Here is a 16,729-nt window from a genome sequence, read left to right on the forward strand (position 1 = left end):
GTCACTGTTTGTTTGCTCTCTCTCTCTCCAACAATTACAACACATCGACCAACAACTACCTCAGCCTGTTTGAACTGAACTGAACTTTATATTCACATATGACAATTCATTATCCCCTAGACATCAATAGAGCTTGTTTATTATTGATTATTATTATACCCACATTTTTAGGTTTAGTATTGCTAACGTGTATTATCTGTATATTTGCATTGTTGATATTGATTTGTATATTTTACTAATAAACACTGTTTTGAAAATAGTACCAGACTCCAACGGACACTTCTATTTTTGCTGGTAAGACACCCAGTTACAGGGTACGTAACACTTCTCTCTCTCTCTTTCTTTCTACAGGGATATGTTAGGGGGGAGGGGTTAAGGGTTGATAATTTTTTTTTCCTTCTGTATCTATTTGAAAATTCAATAAAAAAAAATTATTAAAAAAAGTGATCCCCACCACACAGGACATACTCTCTTCTCAGTGCTGCCATCAAGAAGGTGGACAGAAGCCTCAGGACTCACACCACCAAGCTCAGTAACATTTATTACCCCTTAACCATCAGGCTCTTGAACCAAAGGAGATAACTTCACGCCCCCTTCAATGAACCTTAACCTTCCCATAACCTTTTGACTCACTTTCAAGGACTCTATCTCATGTTCTCGACATTTATTGCGTACTTATTTATTGTTTTTTACTTTTGTAATTGCACACCAATTGAATGCCCAAATTGGTATGGTCTTACAATGGTTATGTTATGGTTATTATTCAATAGATTTAATGAGAACGCCCACAAGGAAATTAACCTCAGATTTGTATATGGTGACATATGTATTGTGATAATAAATTTACTTTGAACATTTGGGATAGTTTGAAATGCTGTGCAGGACAGGGAACTCTGATGAGCTGCTGTTGGCAGCCTATGCCCCAATAGTGGTGATGGACTCAAGAGTAGTAGTTAATGATTTCACTGCACTCCCTTAAGTGTGGGGAACCATCCTTTGTATTTTACTCTCCTTCTAGCAGATTACCCAAATGCACATCTCAAAACACTTGCTGTGCACAATTTAAGGACTATGTTTCACAGATTTTAATGGCAACTACACTTCAAAACTTAATTGGATATGATGCACTACGGGTGGCCAGATGAAAAGTACAAAATACATGTTTATATATACAGTTCTGCTTTGAAACAGCCCCCAAAAATGTCATTAAATGAATTCAACTGTATTTATAAACAGGAAGGAAGAGATATTTTTAGCATTAGAAAGAGCATTAAAGAGATAAAATTGGAAAATGAAATAAGTATTCTTCAGAATAGGCAGCATCTATGCAGAGAGAAACAATTAATGTTTCAGGCCGGTCAAATAAGTTCTGGCAAAAGGTCATCAATTGTGAACATCAACCTTCCTATTTTCTTTGAGCTGAAGCTTATTAATAAAAGTTATTACCAACCTGATGGATCATCAGGTCAAAGCATTTACTCTGTTCTATTTTCACTGGAGTAGTTACTTTTAAAAATAAACAGATCACAAGAACTATCGAGTACTGAACCTAGATTTCAATCACAATTAAAATTATGGCACTGATGTCATTCTTGTTTGTTTGAATGGTATTTTTAAAATCATTGAATGGTTTAAATAAAATGAGATTTGTATTGTTTGAGAAAACATCAAATGCAAGAGTTAGCACCGCCTGGTTTTACTCAAGCCCTGTCTCAATCCATCTGCTTTACACCCCCTTGTTTGCTCTAACTTCTGGTAATTACTCCCCCCTTCCCTTTTTCCCCCCATTCCTTCTCTTCTCCTCATCTGCCCATCACCTCCCTCTCATTCTCTTCCTCCTTCCCTTTCTCCCGTGGTCCACTCTCCAGTCCTATCAGATTCCTTCTTCAGCCCTTTACGTTTTACACCCCCCCCCCCACCCACCCACTCAGCTGGCTTGATCTATCACCTGCTAGCTTGTAGTTCCCCCCGAGCACCCCCACCTTGTTACTCTGGCTTCTTCCCCTTTGCAGTCCTGAAGGATCAGTCCAAAACTTCAGATGTTAATCGCTCTCCAGAGATGCACGTTTGTGTGTGTGCATGCCTCTATACTTCCACCACCAACCTCCACCCCACTTTCCAGCATCTGTAGAATCTGTGTTTATGAAACATTTGAGTTAAGAGTGTTAAAATCAAAGAGGAAGCATTTAAAGGAAAAATTTGTGAAATAATTTTTTATTTCGGATAAGAGTGCAAACTAACTGGAATCTGCTGTCAGGTGAGGTGAAACAGATACAAGACCAACATCTAAGAGGAGTTTATGCAGGCACATTATAGAAAGATTAGTTTCGGTTGTCATCATGGTCAGCACAGAAATGACGGGCCGAAGGGCTGTTCTGTGCTGTACTGTTGTATTACAAAAGAAACACAATACTGAGCTTGAGTGGTACACCCCTTTGTCATAAATAAGTAATCCTACCCATTAGAATAAATACCTTGTTTTAACATATTAACATAAAATTCAAGTTTCAGAGGAATTGCAAGCTAATTCATTACATTTTGTCACATTGCCTGTTTAGCTCCACAGAGGTCAAAGTACATAACAGATGCTGTTACACTGTACTTCAGCTAACTGGGCCAAATAGGAATTCACACCACCTTATTTTGGTCGTTCTGAAAACTGAAGCAGCAAACGTATTTCAATGAAGAAAGTCTCACCTGTTCATCCACATAATCATCTATTCGCTTTTGGCATTCCAGCCACTCTGCTGCAACTCGTCTCATTTCCTGGTCCATCTGGAGGTATCGTTGTAGTAATGTACTATACATGTCCTCACTGTACGTATCGTGAGATGCCGTACCCAGCCTTAAAGAAGATCAATCAACACAAAGAACTTCAGTACTGTACATGACACAAGTTGCTCAAAGACAAAGGGCCCACCCACTGTTTGCAGCTTGTGGCAATGCCAACTCCTGGTCGCTACTCCAGAGACATTTTCCAACCAAATTGTAAGTAACATGACACTGACTAAAAAGGCAATTTGCTGCTAGAGTTTAGAATCCTTTACACAATGCAGGAGAAAATTCAAGCTGCAGATAAATGCAGGGTAAAAAGAGGAGCACGAACAGCACTCATTCTGATATGTCTGAAGGGTTATGATGAAATACAGACAATATTGAGGCATGGTGTTTCTCTCCTCAAATGTATTCAAAAGTTGTGTTTAACATCTCATGAATTACATCAACATGCCTGTGGAGGAATACTGCTGACAGGTACTTTCCAGACCAATTGGAGGTCCAAATCCAAACCATAAGATGGATTGGAAGTCAGCCGGTAGGATGGAGTCCCAGGTCTGCAAATCTCTGCAAGTCTGCTGGGGAAGTCAAAGGCCCAATATCTGCGAACCTACGAGTCAACTCGAGACTGAATGGCAGAGATAACCCTTCCTGGGGTTTTGTGTGCAGTGAGTGGGTGGGAAGGGAGGGACGAATGAGGCCTGTTTTCTTGTGTTTTGTGTGGTTTTGTGGAATATTGTGGGCATGCTATATTGACTCCAGAATGTACGGCAACACTTACGGGTTGTCCCTAGTACATCCTTGTATGTGTTGGTTTTTAAAACGAATTACGTATTTCACTGTATGTTTTAATAATCATCTGATAAATAAATCTGAATCTGAAGAAGTACATGCTGAGGGACAACTGAAGCTTGGTGTAGTCACCACAAGGGTTCAGTGGAGAAGGACCACAGCATAGAGTTCTTCCATGACTGGACAGTGATGGCCCAGGTTAAGTGAGGAAGCCCCTCAATTACTGTAGTAGGAAAGCCATACGAGTTGGCAACAGTCCTATATGTTTTAAGTAAATGCAATAGGTGAGGAAGCCCCTTAGTTCTTTGAATTCCCTCAAATCATGCTCAATTCTACACGTCAGTAACCGGTAAGTGCATCCGAGCATTTAGAATTCACTTACCAAACAGCCCAACACATTTGTCATGGTACCGGGAGAGGAAAAAGTGTGGACTTTATTTGCAACGTAAGACTAACCACAAGTCATGCAATCTGAGGACCCTGTCTTGAAAGCTGCCCCCACCCTCCAGACACTTATTAAACTTTAAGTTTTCCTTTTTTCCACAGAAATGTCACTTTTTGAAAAACAGAAAAACCTCTTCAGAAATACATCTAATTATTTCTTATCTTCAAATGCTAAAATCAAAGCGGATCATAGAGCATCTGTTGGAAGAAAAACAATTAACTTCTCAGACTGAAAAATTAACAGTTTCTCCTTCCACAAATACTGCCTGACCAGCTGATCACTTCCAACATTTTGTCTTTGTTTCAGATTTCTAGCTTTGGCTAGAAATACCTTCAAGGTAATAGACAATAGGTGCAGAAGTAGACCATTCGGCCCTTCGAGCCTGCACTGCCATTCTGAGATCATGGCAGATCATCTACTATCAATACCCGGTTCCTGCCTTGTCCCCATATCCCTTGATTCCCCTATCCATAAGATACCTATCTAGCTCCTTCTTGAAAGTATCCAGAGAATTGGTCTCCACTGCCTTCCGAGGCAGTGCATTCCACACCCCCACAACTCTCTGGGAGAAAAAGTTTTTCCTTAACTCTGTCCTAAATGACCTACCCCTTATTCTCAAACCATGCCCTCTGGTACTGGACTCTCCCAGCATCTGGAACATATTTCCTCCCTCTATCTTGTCCAATCCCTTAATAATCTTATATGTTTCAATCAGATCCCCTCTCATTCTCCTTAATTCCAGCATGTACAAGCCAAGTCTCTCTAACCTCTCTGTGTAAGATAGTCCAGACATCCCAGGAATTAACCTTGTGAATCTACGCTGCACTTCCTCTACAGCCAGGATGTACTTCCTTAACCCTGGAGACCAAAACTGTACACAATACTCCAGGTGTGGTCTCACCAGGGCTCTGTACAAATGCAAGAGGATTTCCTTGCTCTTGTACTCAATTCCCTTTGTAATAAAGGCCAACATCCCATTAGCCTTCTTCACTGCCTGCTGCACTTGCTCATTCACCTTCAGTGACCGATGAACAAGGACTCCTAGATCTCTTTGTATTTCTCCCTTACCTAACTCTACACCATTCAGATAATAATCTGCCTTCCTGTTCTTACTCCCAAAGGGGATAACCTCACACTTATTCACATTAAACGTCATATGCCAAGTATCTGCCCACTCACTCAGCCTATCCAAGTCACCCTGAATTCTCCTAACATCCTCATCACATGTCACACTGCCACCCAGCTTAGTATCATCAGCAAACTTGCTGATGTTATTCTCAATGCCTTCATCTAAATCGTTGATGTAAATGGTAAACAGCTGTGGTCCCAATACCGAGCCCTGTGGCACCCCACTAGTCACCACCTGCCATTCCGAGAAACACCCATTCACCACTACCCTTTGCTTTCTATCTGCCAACCAGTTTTCTATCCATGTCAATATCTTCCTCCCAATGCCATGAGCTCTGATTTTACCCACCAATCTCCTATGTGGGACCTTATTAAATGCCTTCTGAAAATCGAGGTACACTACATCCACTGGATCTCCCTTGTCTAACTTCCTGGTTACATCCTTGAAAAACTCTAATAGATAAGTCAAGCATGATTTGCCCTTGGTAAATCCATGCTGGCTCAGCCCAATCCTATCACTGCTATCTAGATATGCCACTATTTCATCTTTAATAATGGACTCTAGCATCTTCCCCACTACTGATGTTAGGCTGACAGGACGATAGTTCTCTGTTTTCTCCCTCCCTCCTTTCTTAAAAAGTGGGATAACATTAGCCATTCTCCAAACCTCAGGAACTGATCCTGAATCCAAGGAACATTGGAAAATGATTACCAATGCATCCGCAATTTCCAGGGCCACCTCCTTTAGTACCCTAGGATGCAGACCATCTGGACCTGGGGATTTGTCAGCCTTCAGTCCCATCAGTCTACTCATCACCGTTTCCTTCCTAATGTCAATCTGTTTCATTTCCTCTGTTACCCTATGTCCTTGGCCCATCCATACATCTGGGAGATTGCTTGTGTCTTCCTTAGTGAAGACAGATCTAAAGTACTTATTAAATTCTTCTGCCATTTCTCTGTTTCCCATAACAATTTCACCCAATTCATTCTTCAAGGGCCCAACATTGTTCTTAAATATCTTCTTTCTCTTCACATAACTAAAAAAGCTTTTGCTATCCTCCTTTATATTCCTAGCTAGCTTGTGTTCGTACCTCATTTTTTCTCCCCGTATTGCCTTTTTAGTTAAGTTCTGTTGTTCCTTAAAAATTTCTCAATCATCTGTCCTCCCACTCACTTTAGCTCTGTCATACTTCCTTTTTTTTTAATGCTATGCAATCTCTGAGTTCCTTTGTCAACCACTGTGGCCCCTTTCTCCCCTTTGAATCCTTCCTTCTCCGGGGGATGAACTGATTTTGCACCTTGTGTATTATTCCCAAGAATACCTGCCACCGCTGTTCCACTGTCTTTTCTGCTGGGATATCTGTCCAGTTAACTTTGGCCAGCTCCTCCCTCATGGCTCCATAGTCTCCTTTGTTCAACTGCAACACTGACACCTCCAATCTGCCCTTATCCTTCTCAAATTGCAGATAAAAACTTATCATATTATGATCACTACCTCCTAATGGCTCCTTTACTGCAAGATCGCTTATCAAATCCTGTTCATTACACATCACTAAATCCAGAATAGTCTTGTCCCTGGTCGGCTCTCATTCAAGCTGTTCTAAGAATGCATCCCGTAGGCACTCTGCAAACTCCCTATCCTGGGGTCCAGCACCAACCTGATTCTCCCAGTTCACCTGCCTGTTGAAATCCCCCATAACTACTGCGACATTACCTTTGCCACATGCCAATGTTAACTCCCTATTCAACTTGCACCCAATATCCATGCGACTGTTTGGTGGCCTGTAGACAACACCCATTAGGGTCTTTTTGCCCTTACTGTTCCTCAGTTCTATCCACACAGACTCTACTTCTCCTGATCCTATGTCCCCCCTTGCAAAGGACTGAATCTCATTCCTCACCAACAGGGCCATCCCACCCCCTCTGCCCGCATTTCTGTCCCTACGATAGCATGTATACCCTTGTACATTCATTTCCCAAGTCTGATCACCCTGCAGCCATGTTTCTGTTATCCGAACATCATAGTTACCCATTCGCACCTGAGCTTCAAGCTCATCCGTCTTATTTCTGACACTTCGTGCATTCAGATATAGAAGTTTTAGCCCATTTCTCCTTTCTGTTTAAATCACCCCCTATTGTGCTTAACCCAGCTCCCCGAACTCCCATTGGGCTATACACCCTGAGAATTTTGTTCTGCACATTTAACTCCATGTTCCGTCAGACCATTCCTCTGTACGTGTCCTCCTTATCACTTGTTCCACCTCACCTTTCTCTACTACACACTTAACATTCCGGAACCGTGTAGTCCCCACCTGTCCTTTATTCTTCATCTCGCTATCCTCTTTCTCATTCTGGATCCCTACCCCCTGCAAATTTAGTTTAACCCCCCCCCCGAGAAGTACTAGCAAACTTTCCTGCAAGAATGTTAGTACCGCTCCAATTCAGGTGTAAACAGTCCCGTCGGAACAGATCCCACCTTCCCTGGAACAAAGCCCAATTAAGACGATAAGACGATTAAGGCAATAGAAACACATAGAAAGAAGAAAGAAAAAAGAAAACACAGAAACGCATAATAAAAATGGTGCCTGACACAAATAGAGTCATTGAATACTACAGCACAGAAACAGGCCTTTCAGTCCATTGAGGCTGTACCAAACTGTGAATCTGCTTAATCCTACTGACACACATCTGGACCTCCATACCCCTCCCTTAAATGTTGCAATAGAACCCATATCCATCACATCGCTGACAGCTTATTCCACACTTGCACCACCCTTTGAATGCAGTAGTACCTCATAATTTTCCTCTAAGTGCCTCACCTTTCACAACCTATAAAAAGCTGCTTGCACTCATCTTATCTATACCCCTCATAATTTTGTATACCTCTATCAAATCTCCCCTCATCCTCCTATGCTCCATAGAATAAACTTCTAGCCTTTACCTTTACCTACCTTTCAACTCAGGTCCTCAAGTTCGTCATATACTTGTAAATTTTCTCTGCACTCTTTCAATCTTATTGAAATCTCTTCTGTAGGTAGGTGACCAGAACTGCAGGTAATACTCAAAATTTTCCCTTACCAAAGTCTTGTGCAATTTCAACATAATATCCCAAATCCTCAGCTCAATACCGACTAATGAAATCCAATATGCCAAAAGCTCTCTTTGTCTAATTGTGGTGCCACTTTCAAGGAATTATGTTGAATATTTAAGAGTGAATTAAGGGCAAATATTTGTTGAATATAATAGAGCAGAACAAAGTAATCTATATACAAAATAATCATATTTGAAGCCAGCAAAGGAAAGCTTACCGAAGTTGTGCTACTAGTGACGGTAGGCTACTTTGCAGAAGTGACTCAGAGAACACCAAGTTTTCAAATAGGTGCTTATTATGAAGTTCCCATGTCACTTGGAATTTCTTCAAATGTTCACTTTCCTGTCAAAGAAAACAAAGACGACATCCAGAATTACTGTGAAAGTTGTTTTCAAAGTGCAGCAGATTTCATCGTACAGGGATTTAAACACTAGCCTCTGGGAAGAAGGCTCAAGTTCAGTTCTATTGACAAGGGGTGTATCCAAAATCCAAAAGGGCTCAAAAAGCTTCAGTTCTGCCAGTAGCAGGTTTAAAATACTTTCAATTTTTTATTTGGAGACACGTAACAGGCCTTTCTGGCTCAGTGAGCCCAGGGCACCCAATTACACCCAGGTGACAAATTAACCCATAAATCTTTGAAATGTGGGAGGAAACCCATGCGATCACGGGAGAACCTACATACTCCTTACTGACAGCAAAGGGACCTGGGTTGCTGACGTTGTTAATAGCATTGCACTAACCATTACGTACTGTGCTTTCCCCATTAAACTGCTACTTGGTCACTGTGGAGCAGGAATGTAATTCTCATAACATTCACACCATCAGCAGCACATCTATCTGACCAGCCAACCTTTCCTAGTCTGTCAATAATTGTAGATATATTTTGACGTCAATGCTGTGACTCTGCAACTTACCAGCGTGATGAGGAAGGTGCTGATTGTGCGAGCAGCTTGACAGAGTGCACTGTATTCCTCCAACAGGAGTGAGATGAACTGATGAGCCTGTGGTGGGCCCTGCACCACAGTTGTGACCTTGGATCCCAATGACAGATGTCGAAGCAAGCGTACCTTCATTTCCAGAACATACTCCCTAGCCTGTTGCTCCAAACGCTGGTATAGCTGGTAGGGGTCACGCTCACATAACCTAAGGCCAAGAAAATAAGTGTATATAAGCAGAACATAAAGCACTGGATGACACAGGCCATTCAGCCCATGATGTTGTGCCACTCTTGATGCCAATTTGTACCTAATCTCCTCCTCCTGTGTATCATCCTGGTCTCTCCATGCAAACTCCACCAAACTGGCTGCTTCCACTACTGTCCCAGTAACCCATTCCAGCACCACAGAGTGTATACCACTCTCTGCATAAAAGAACAACTTCCCCTTCACATTATCTTGAAACTTACTCCTATAACCTTAAAAGCTCATTCTCACATTCATCTACCCTGGGGAAGAGATTCTGATCATTTACCAATGCCTCTCAATTAAAAAAAAAACACCCAATCAGGTCTCTCCTCACGAATAAGCAAACAGATTTATCTAATCTTTTCTTATATTATAAGTCAACTTTTTTTAAACATTTAAAAATTACATTTGGTCTTTTGCATACAAATCATTAAGCCAACTCCAGTAACGTAGGGAACTCTGGAAATAAAGTGCTATTTACTTAGACATTTTACTTCCGGTTAAGAAGGCGCTACTGAAGATGTGCAACAGCTAAGTGGTAGTTTGAAAGCAAAGGAAGCAAGCAAAGGCAAAGCGAATTTGCAGCATGCGCCCTGCTGGTGCGCTGCAAAGTCAACACATTTGGAATTGGAGCCGTGCTGGCTGGAGTGAACAATTCAGAACACTGAACTTAACCTAGGTATAAGGATGGATCATTCTCAACGCCAAGCCAAATCTGGGGTGGGGGGGGTGGGGGGGGGGTGTCAAGAACAGCTTCTTCAGCAGTGAAATCCACGTTTGAAGCGAACAGATGGCTGGCGTGTTTGAGGCCAGCGTCCTCATGTGAGGTACAATCCTCAATTTGGGCAATCTAAATACCAGCCCATATGGACTGGAAAGGCAGGATGTCGAAAGTCGGGCAAGGTTGGAATGAGCTTCCAGTAGAAGTGGTAGAGGTAGGTTCGGTATTATCAATTAAAGCAAAATTGGATAGGTATATGGACAGGAAAGGAATGGAGGATTATGGGCTGAGTGCGGGTCAGTGGGATTAGGTGAGAGTAAGTGTTCGGCACAGACCAGAAGGACCGAGATGGCCTGTTTCCGTGCTGTAATTGTTAATACGGTTATATATGGTTAGATCGCTTGGGTCTCCAAGACGATTTGGAGAGGTCAAGAACAGCTCTTTCAACAGCAAAATCTTGGTGGGTCCTGGATCTTGGTGCAAGGTTCAGACAATTAAACGCTGGCCCAAATAGTCTGGGGCTTCTCTCTTTGCAATGCTAAGTTAGCCTGTGAAACTGTGCTTCGTGTCTGCGAACCTTGCAGCGATTTGTCCCACTAAAGTGATTAACTGAAAACCAATACCCGGGCCTATTCCAGGGACTTGGATCTGAAGACTCAATTTGGTTGGGAATGCTGCAGTGGTTGCTTGCTTCCACTGTTTATATGATTTGATGCGTTTTTTTTTTCCTCCTCTTTCTCTGTGGGCACGGGGGGTGGTCTGGTCTAATTTTTTTTAAACTGGGTTCTTTCAGGTTCCTTGCTTTGCGACTGCTTGTAAGCAAACAAATCTCAGGGTTGTATAATTTATACCTTCTTGATATATATTAAATGCACTCTGAACAGACCAGAGTTACATTCAGATGGATTGAGTTCAGAAGTAAGGTAGCTCCAGTTGCACATAAAGTAGCATTTTGCATAATGATTTTGCTGAATTAAGTGTTAGCACATGAGATTTAATACAGCTACCCATTCAAAATAGAGCTCACTAATGAGTAGCAGTAAAAGACATCCATTGGCAGAACCTAGTGTGAGAGAGATTGATATAAAAACACTCATATTTGAATTAAAATTGTGAAATTTGGTACATGAGGGATAAAAGTTTTTTCCTACCTGCATTTAAAAGATACATGATTGATACCAAACTCATGAAGATGTACAACAGATTAAGTTGTTCAATATTACTAACTCCAGGTGCTGCACAAATGCCACCGTTTGCCACAAAATTTCCTAAATTAAGCATTTGATGAATTAGAATTGAGAAGTACTTACCTGTCTACTAATTCTTTCATTCCCTCCTTATCTGGAACCAGTGACTGGTCCTGATCATCAGCCAGCGGCGTTCCAGCTTGCCGATAGATACATCGAACCATATAACGTACCTCCGACCAATAATGCTGAAGCTGCTGAGATTCCCGTTCATTCTCTGCTGATATTTCTCTGTAAAAAAAATCAAGTGCATCTCAGATCAAAAGACACAGGAGCAGAAATAGGCCATTTGGCCCATTAAGTCTGTTCCATCATTCCATCATTGCTGATTTAATATCCACTAAACCCCATTATCCTGCCTTATCCCCACTAACTTTGCCACCCTGACGAATCAAGGACCTACTAACTGCTGCTTTAACTATACCCAATGACTTGGCCTCCATTGCTGTCTGTGGCAATTAATCCACCAGATTCACCACCTATGGCTAAAGAAATCCTTTGTCTCTATTCTCAATCGAAGTCCCTCTACTTTGAAGCTGTGCCCTCTGGTCCTAGGCTCTGTCATTATTGGAAACATGCTCACTATGTCCACTTTCTCTCAGCCCATTCATTATTATTCAATAGGTTTCAATAAAATTCCACACCCCTCCCTCATTCTTCCAAACTTCAGCAAGTACTCGCCAGAGCCAACTTGACGGCAGAATAGATACAGAACAAAATAAGATCCTTCTCCAAGTCCTTAACTGCAGCACTTCTGACTCCCACTCTGAGATAACTGGTTCACCAAGTTGGAAGGTAATTGGGGAAAATCATCTGCTACAAGGCTTTTTAGCCCTTTGAATATAGAGAATGTGCACCTGAGGTGTTAATGCAACTTAAAGATTTAAAAAAAGTGGAAAGGGAAAAAAAAATTGCTGTGAAGGGGGAGTCAAAGGAAAGGAAGCAAACATAAGAAATAGGAATAGGCTACAGAATTCCGTAAATCCACTCCACCATGGAGTATCCCACCTTGGCCTTGACCCCATATTTGGGCATGGTCAATAAGGAGCAATGAAAGGAGACACTCTTCAGACAATCAGTTCAAGTTCTGAACTGTTGCTTTCAAGAACCTCTTAGTGGAAGTGAAGAGAGGCAGAACAGATGTCTGGTCAACAGTTATGCTCAATACTGAGCAGCACACATTTCGAATTAATATTCAACACCTCCTGGTCAATCAGAGCAAGACCCCCTTCCTTATCCATGATCAACACACATTTCCTTTCCTTCCAGGTAAATACCTGCTCTTATCTACCCCACTATCCACTTTTAATCTTACTTCACATTCCTCTTACCTCTCTTCCCTCCCCAGGAAAATACTCACACTTGCCATCAACACTTACTTTCCAGGTTAACACCTGGTCTTTCCCCTCTGTCCCTTCTCCATTCTGGTCAATTGCCACATCTGCCCCTGACCCCAATATCCCTGCCCTTTGCCCAGGCCCTATGTTCCATCCCAATCCTCCAAATCAACAACTCTCACATCCCCCAGCATGACAGCCACTAAAGATTAGATATTGCCAATTAACACTACACTCGAGACGAGGAGCTTCAGTTTTTACATTTACTTCCCCAGCCCATCACATTTGACATTAACACTTGTCACTTCAGCTCTGCAACTCCAGATAATAAGTCCTTCAGCAACATTAACACAACAGCTACCTCACTACTTTGGTTCAACACTGGCGAGATTAATCTTAAACCACTCAAATTACACACATAAAGCTTCAGCATTTTTTAAAAAATTATCTGTTCCAAAAACAATAATGGAAAGAAAACACCTTGCTGAGACAAGACCTACTCCTATTCTATCATGAGCACACTGTAGATTTGTACTTTCTACAGCAGAGAACATTAACACAGCAGGTGGTTTCCTGCTTACTCTCTCTGAAAACCTATTGCATTGAAGATTCATTACCTCCAAGGTCCTGAAAGCAATAGGCAATTCTCATGTATTTTTCTTCCTTCACCTTCACTTAATATTCTCCACAAAACTTCAGTGCAGTGGATTGTGTTGGCAGTAATACAGGAAAAGGTGCACGTCAAGCAAAGCCGCACTATTTGACCATTTGCTAACAAATAATTTACTTTATTTAGCGATACAGCACAGAGTGGACCTTTCTGGCCCTTGGAGCCATGCTGCCCCAGCAACCCTGACAACCCAATTGGCCCTAACCCAATTGTGGAACAATTTACAATGATTAATTAACCTAGCTGGTACATCTTTGGACTGTGGGAGAAAACTGGAGCACCCAGGGCAAACTCATATATTCCACATGGAGGGCATGAAGACTACACAGAGATGCCATCGGAACTGAATTCTTGACTCTGATCTGTAACAATATCTCGCTAACCCTCCGCTACAGTGCTAATGGGGCAGATCAGCAGCGTAGCGGTTAGCAGAGTGCTATTAGTGTCAGCGACCACTGTCTGCAAGGAGTTTCTACATTTTCCTTGTGACCACTTGGGTTTCCTCTCAGTACTCCAATTTCCTCCCTCATTCCAAAGATGCATGAGGTAGCAGGCTAACTGATCACATGGGTGCAACTGGGCCGGAAGAGCCTGTTACTGTGTTGTACCTCTAAACAAATAAAAATTAAATTTTAAAAAGGAACAAGGAGAAAGAATAGGTTTTCAGGGAAATAATATTTTTCCAATTGGGCAGATTCAGATGGCTTTCGCACCATCTCAGAACATCAAGGAGGTAAATCAAGACTGCTAAAAATGCTAAGATTTTCAAATTATTCCTTAAATCAAATTTAGGGGCAAAAGAGGAATTGTAGGGAACACACACAAGATGCTAGAGGAACTCAGCAGGCCAGGCAATATCAATGGAAAACAGCAGTCAACATTTTGGGCCGAGACCCTTCAGCAGGTCTGGGCCAGGAAAGTTGACTGTTTACTCTTTTTCCCTCGATTCTGCCTGGCCTGCTGAGTTCCTCCAGCATTTTCAAATCAAATCAAGTTTAATTATCATTCAAACCATACATAAATACATCTGAAAGAGACAGTGTTCCTCTGGGGCCAAGGTGCAAAACATACAAAAACAAAAGTGAGTAACAAATTTTAAGGAGCATATTCACCGGCAGAAACTACATATACTTTGTCCAAGCACCTGAGTGAAAATACCTGGCAACTGATGGTGCAGGTGCACGCATTCCAGCCTGTCACTCCAATGTTTCAACACGGGAGGGCAGCACCGACTGGCAAGGACAGGCCTCAGCCAAGCTCAACCATACTGTAGTTCTTCCACAGCTCTCATCAGGTCTGCAGCAGCAGGCAAATCTGAGGCTTGTGGCCCAGTTCTTGCTGCAACTAAGGCTACACAGTTCCCATGTCGACTGCTCCTCCACCAGACAAGGATAACAGGCCTGCAGCAACTAATATCATCACCATCCAACGGAATCTTATGATTGCAAGCAAAATATCCCAGACAATCTCCCAGGGTTATGCTGCACCAACTCCTATGCTTCCGAATAGCAGACAGCAACACGGACTACAGCCAGGTCAGCTCCTCCAAATCCAAACCGGCTCCTCTAACACCTCAGCCAATTCCTTCTCCACCATTCCAGCCTTGGCCAGCTCTCCCGCCATCACCAGTCCAGCTACTCCAATCAACAAACAGCTCAATGATGGAGTAGTCCTGCAGTACCTGATGTTCTTGAAGTAGAGTTATGTTTGGATCATAAAAACAAATTTTATATACAAAAAAAAGCATCTTTGGTTGGCCCTCAAGAGGCCACAGCATTCACACATGCCACCATCTTACTGGAAGTCTTTACTTGGATTTCCAGCATCTGCAGATTTTTTTGTGTTTAATTGTAGGGATTTAGTCTGGATCTAATTTGGACAACTTCTGACCAATTCTACCATCACATGACCCATAAAGATTGAATTAGAAAAGTGTCTTGTTTGCTTCATCATTTCTGGTAAAAGAAAACTACTACACTCGACTCAAAATAATGTTCAGCAGTTTAAAAAGAGTGATGTTTCTTGCATGCAAAGGCCATCTAAAATAGTTACTTCATTTACTAGATCTTTTAATTCTTTGAATTAACTGAAGCATAATTTTATTGTAAATGTGAAGAACGGGGTAAGTGATGAACTGACATCCATATCAAACTACCAAACTTCACCAACCTTCAACACATCTAACCATATAACAACGACAGCACGGAAACAGGCCACCTCGGCCCTTCTAGTCCGTGCCTAACGCTTACTCTCACCTCGTCCCACTGGCCCGCCCATCACAAGGGTAAAAATATTTCAATAGACAATAGACAGTAGGTGCAGGAGTAGGCCATTTGGCCCTTCTAGCCAGCACCGCCATTCACTGTGATCATGGCTGATCATACACAATCAGTACCCCGTTCCTGCCCTCTCACCATGTCCCTTGACCCCGCTATCTATAACAGCTCTATCTAACTCTCTCTTGAATGCATTCAGAGACCTGGCCTCCACTGCCTTCTGGGGCAGAGCATTCCACATATCCACCACTCTCTGGGTGAAAAAGTTTTTCCGCATCTCTGTTCTAAATGGCCTACCCCTTATTCTTAAACTGTGGCCTCTAGTTCTGGACTCACCCATCAGCGGGAACATGTTTCCTGCCTCCAGCGCGTCCAATCCCTTAATAATCTTATATGTTTCAATCAGATGCTCTCTCATCCTTCTAAATTCTAGTGTATACAAGCCCAGTTGCTCCAATCTTTCAACATATGACAGTCCCGCCATTTCGGGAATTAACCTTGTGAACCTATGCTGCACTCCCTCAATAGCAAGAATGTCCTTCCTCAAATTTGGAAACCAAAACTGCACACAATACTCCAGGTGGGGTCTCACCAGGGCCCTGTACAGCTGCAGAAGGATCTCTTTACTCCTATACTCAATTCCTCTTGTTATAAAGGCCAGCATGCCATTAGCTTTCTTCACTGCCTGCTGTACCTGCATGCTTGCTTTCATTGACTGATGTACAAGAACACCTAGATCTCGTTGTACTTCCCTTTTTCCTAACTTGACTCCATTTAGATAGTAATCTGCCTTCCTGGTCTTGCCACCAGAGTGGATAACCTCACATTTATCCACATTAAACTGCATCTGCCATACATTTGCTCATTCACCCAACCTGTCCAAGTCACCCTGCATTCTCATAACATCCTCCTGTCATTTCACACTGCCACCCAGCTTTGTGTCATCAGCAAATTTGCTAATGTTACTTTTAATCCCTTCATCTAAATCATTAATGTATATTGTAAACAGCTGCGGTCCCAGCACCAAACCTTGCGGTACCCCACTGGTCACAGCCTGCCATTC

At 42.3% G+C, this 16,729-nt stretch overlaps 1 protein-coding gene across 2 annotated transcripts in view; it reads right to left on the reverse strand.

The window, feature by feature from the left end:
- fam193a (family with sequence similarity 193 member A) overlaps positions 1-16,729 on the reverse strand; it is a 224,106-nt gene that overhangs the window by 60,374 nt on the left and 147,003 nt on the right. For both annotated transcript variants that reach the window (XM_059974163.1, XM_059974162.1), the window contains exons 5-8: positions 11,447-11,614; positions 9,146-9,374; positions 8,449-8,573; positions 2,698-2,845 (exon numbers count right to left, since the gene is read on the reverse strand). In XM_059974163.1, the coding sequence (XP_059830146.1) occupies positions 2,698-2,845; positions 8,449-8,573; positions 9,146-9,374; positions 11,447-11,614 (670 nt within the window). The remainder of the gene's footprint in view (positions 1-2,697; positions 2,846-8,448; positions 8,574-9,145; positions 9,375-11,446; positions 11,615-16,729) is intronic.

The sequence above is a fragment of the Hypanus sabinus genome, chromosome 7 (assembly GCF_030144855.1).
Source record: "Hypanus sabinus isolate sHypSab1 chromosome 7, sHypSab1.hap1, whole genome shotgun sequence".
NCBI lineage: Eukaryota > Metazoa > Chordata > Chondrichthyes > Myliobatiformes > Dasyatidae > Hypanus > Hypanus sabinus.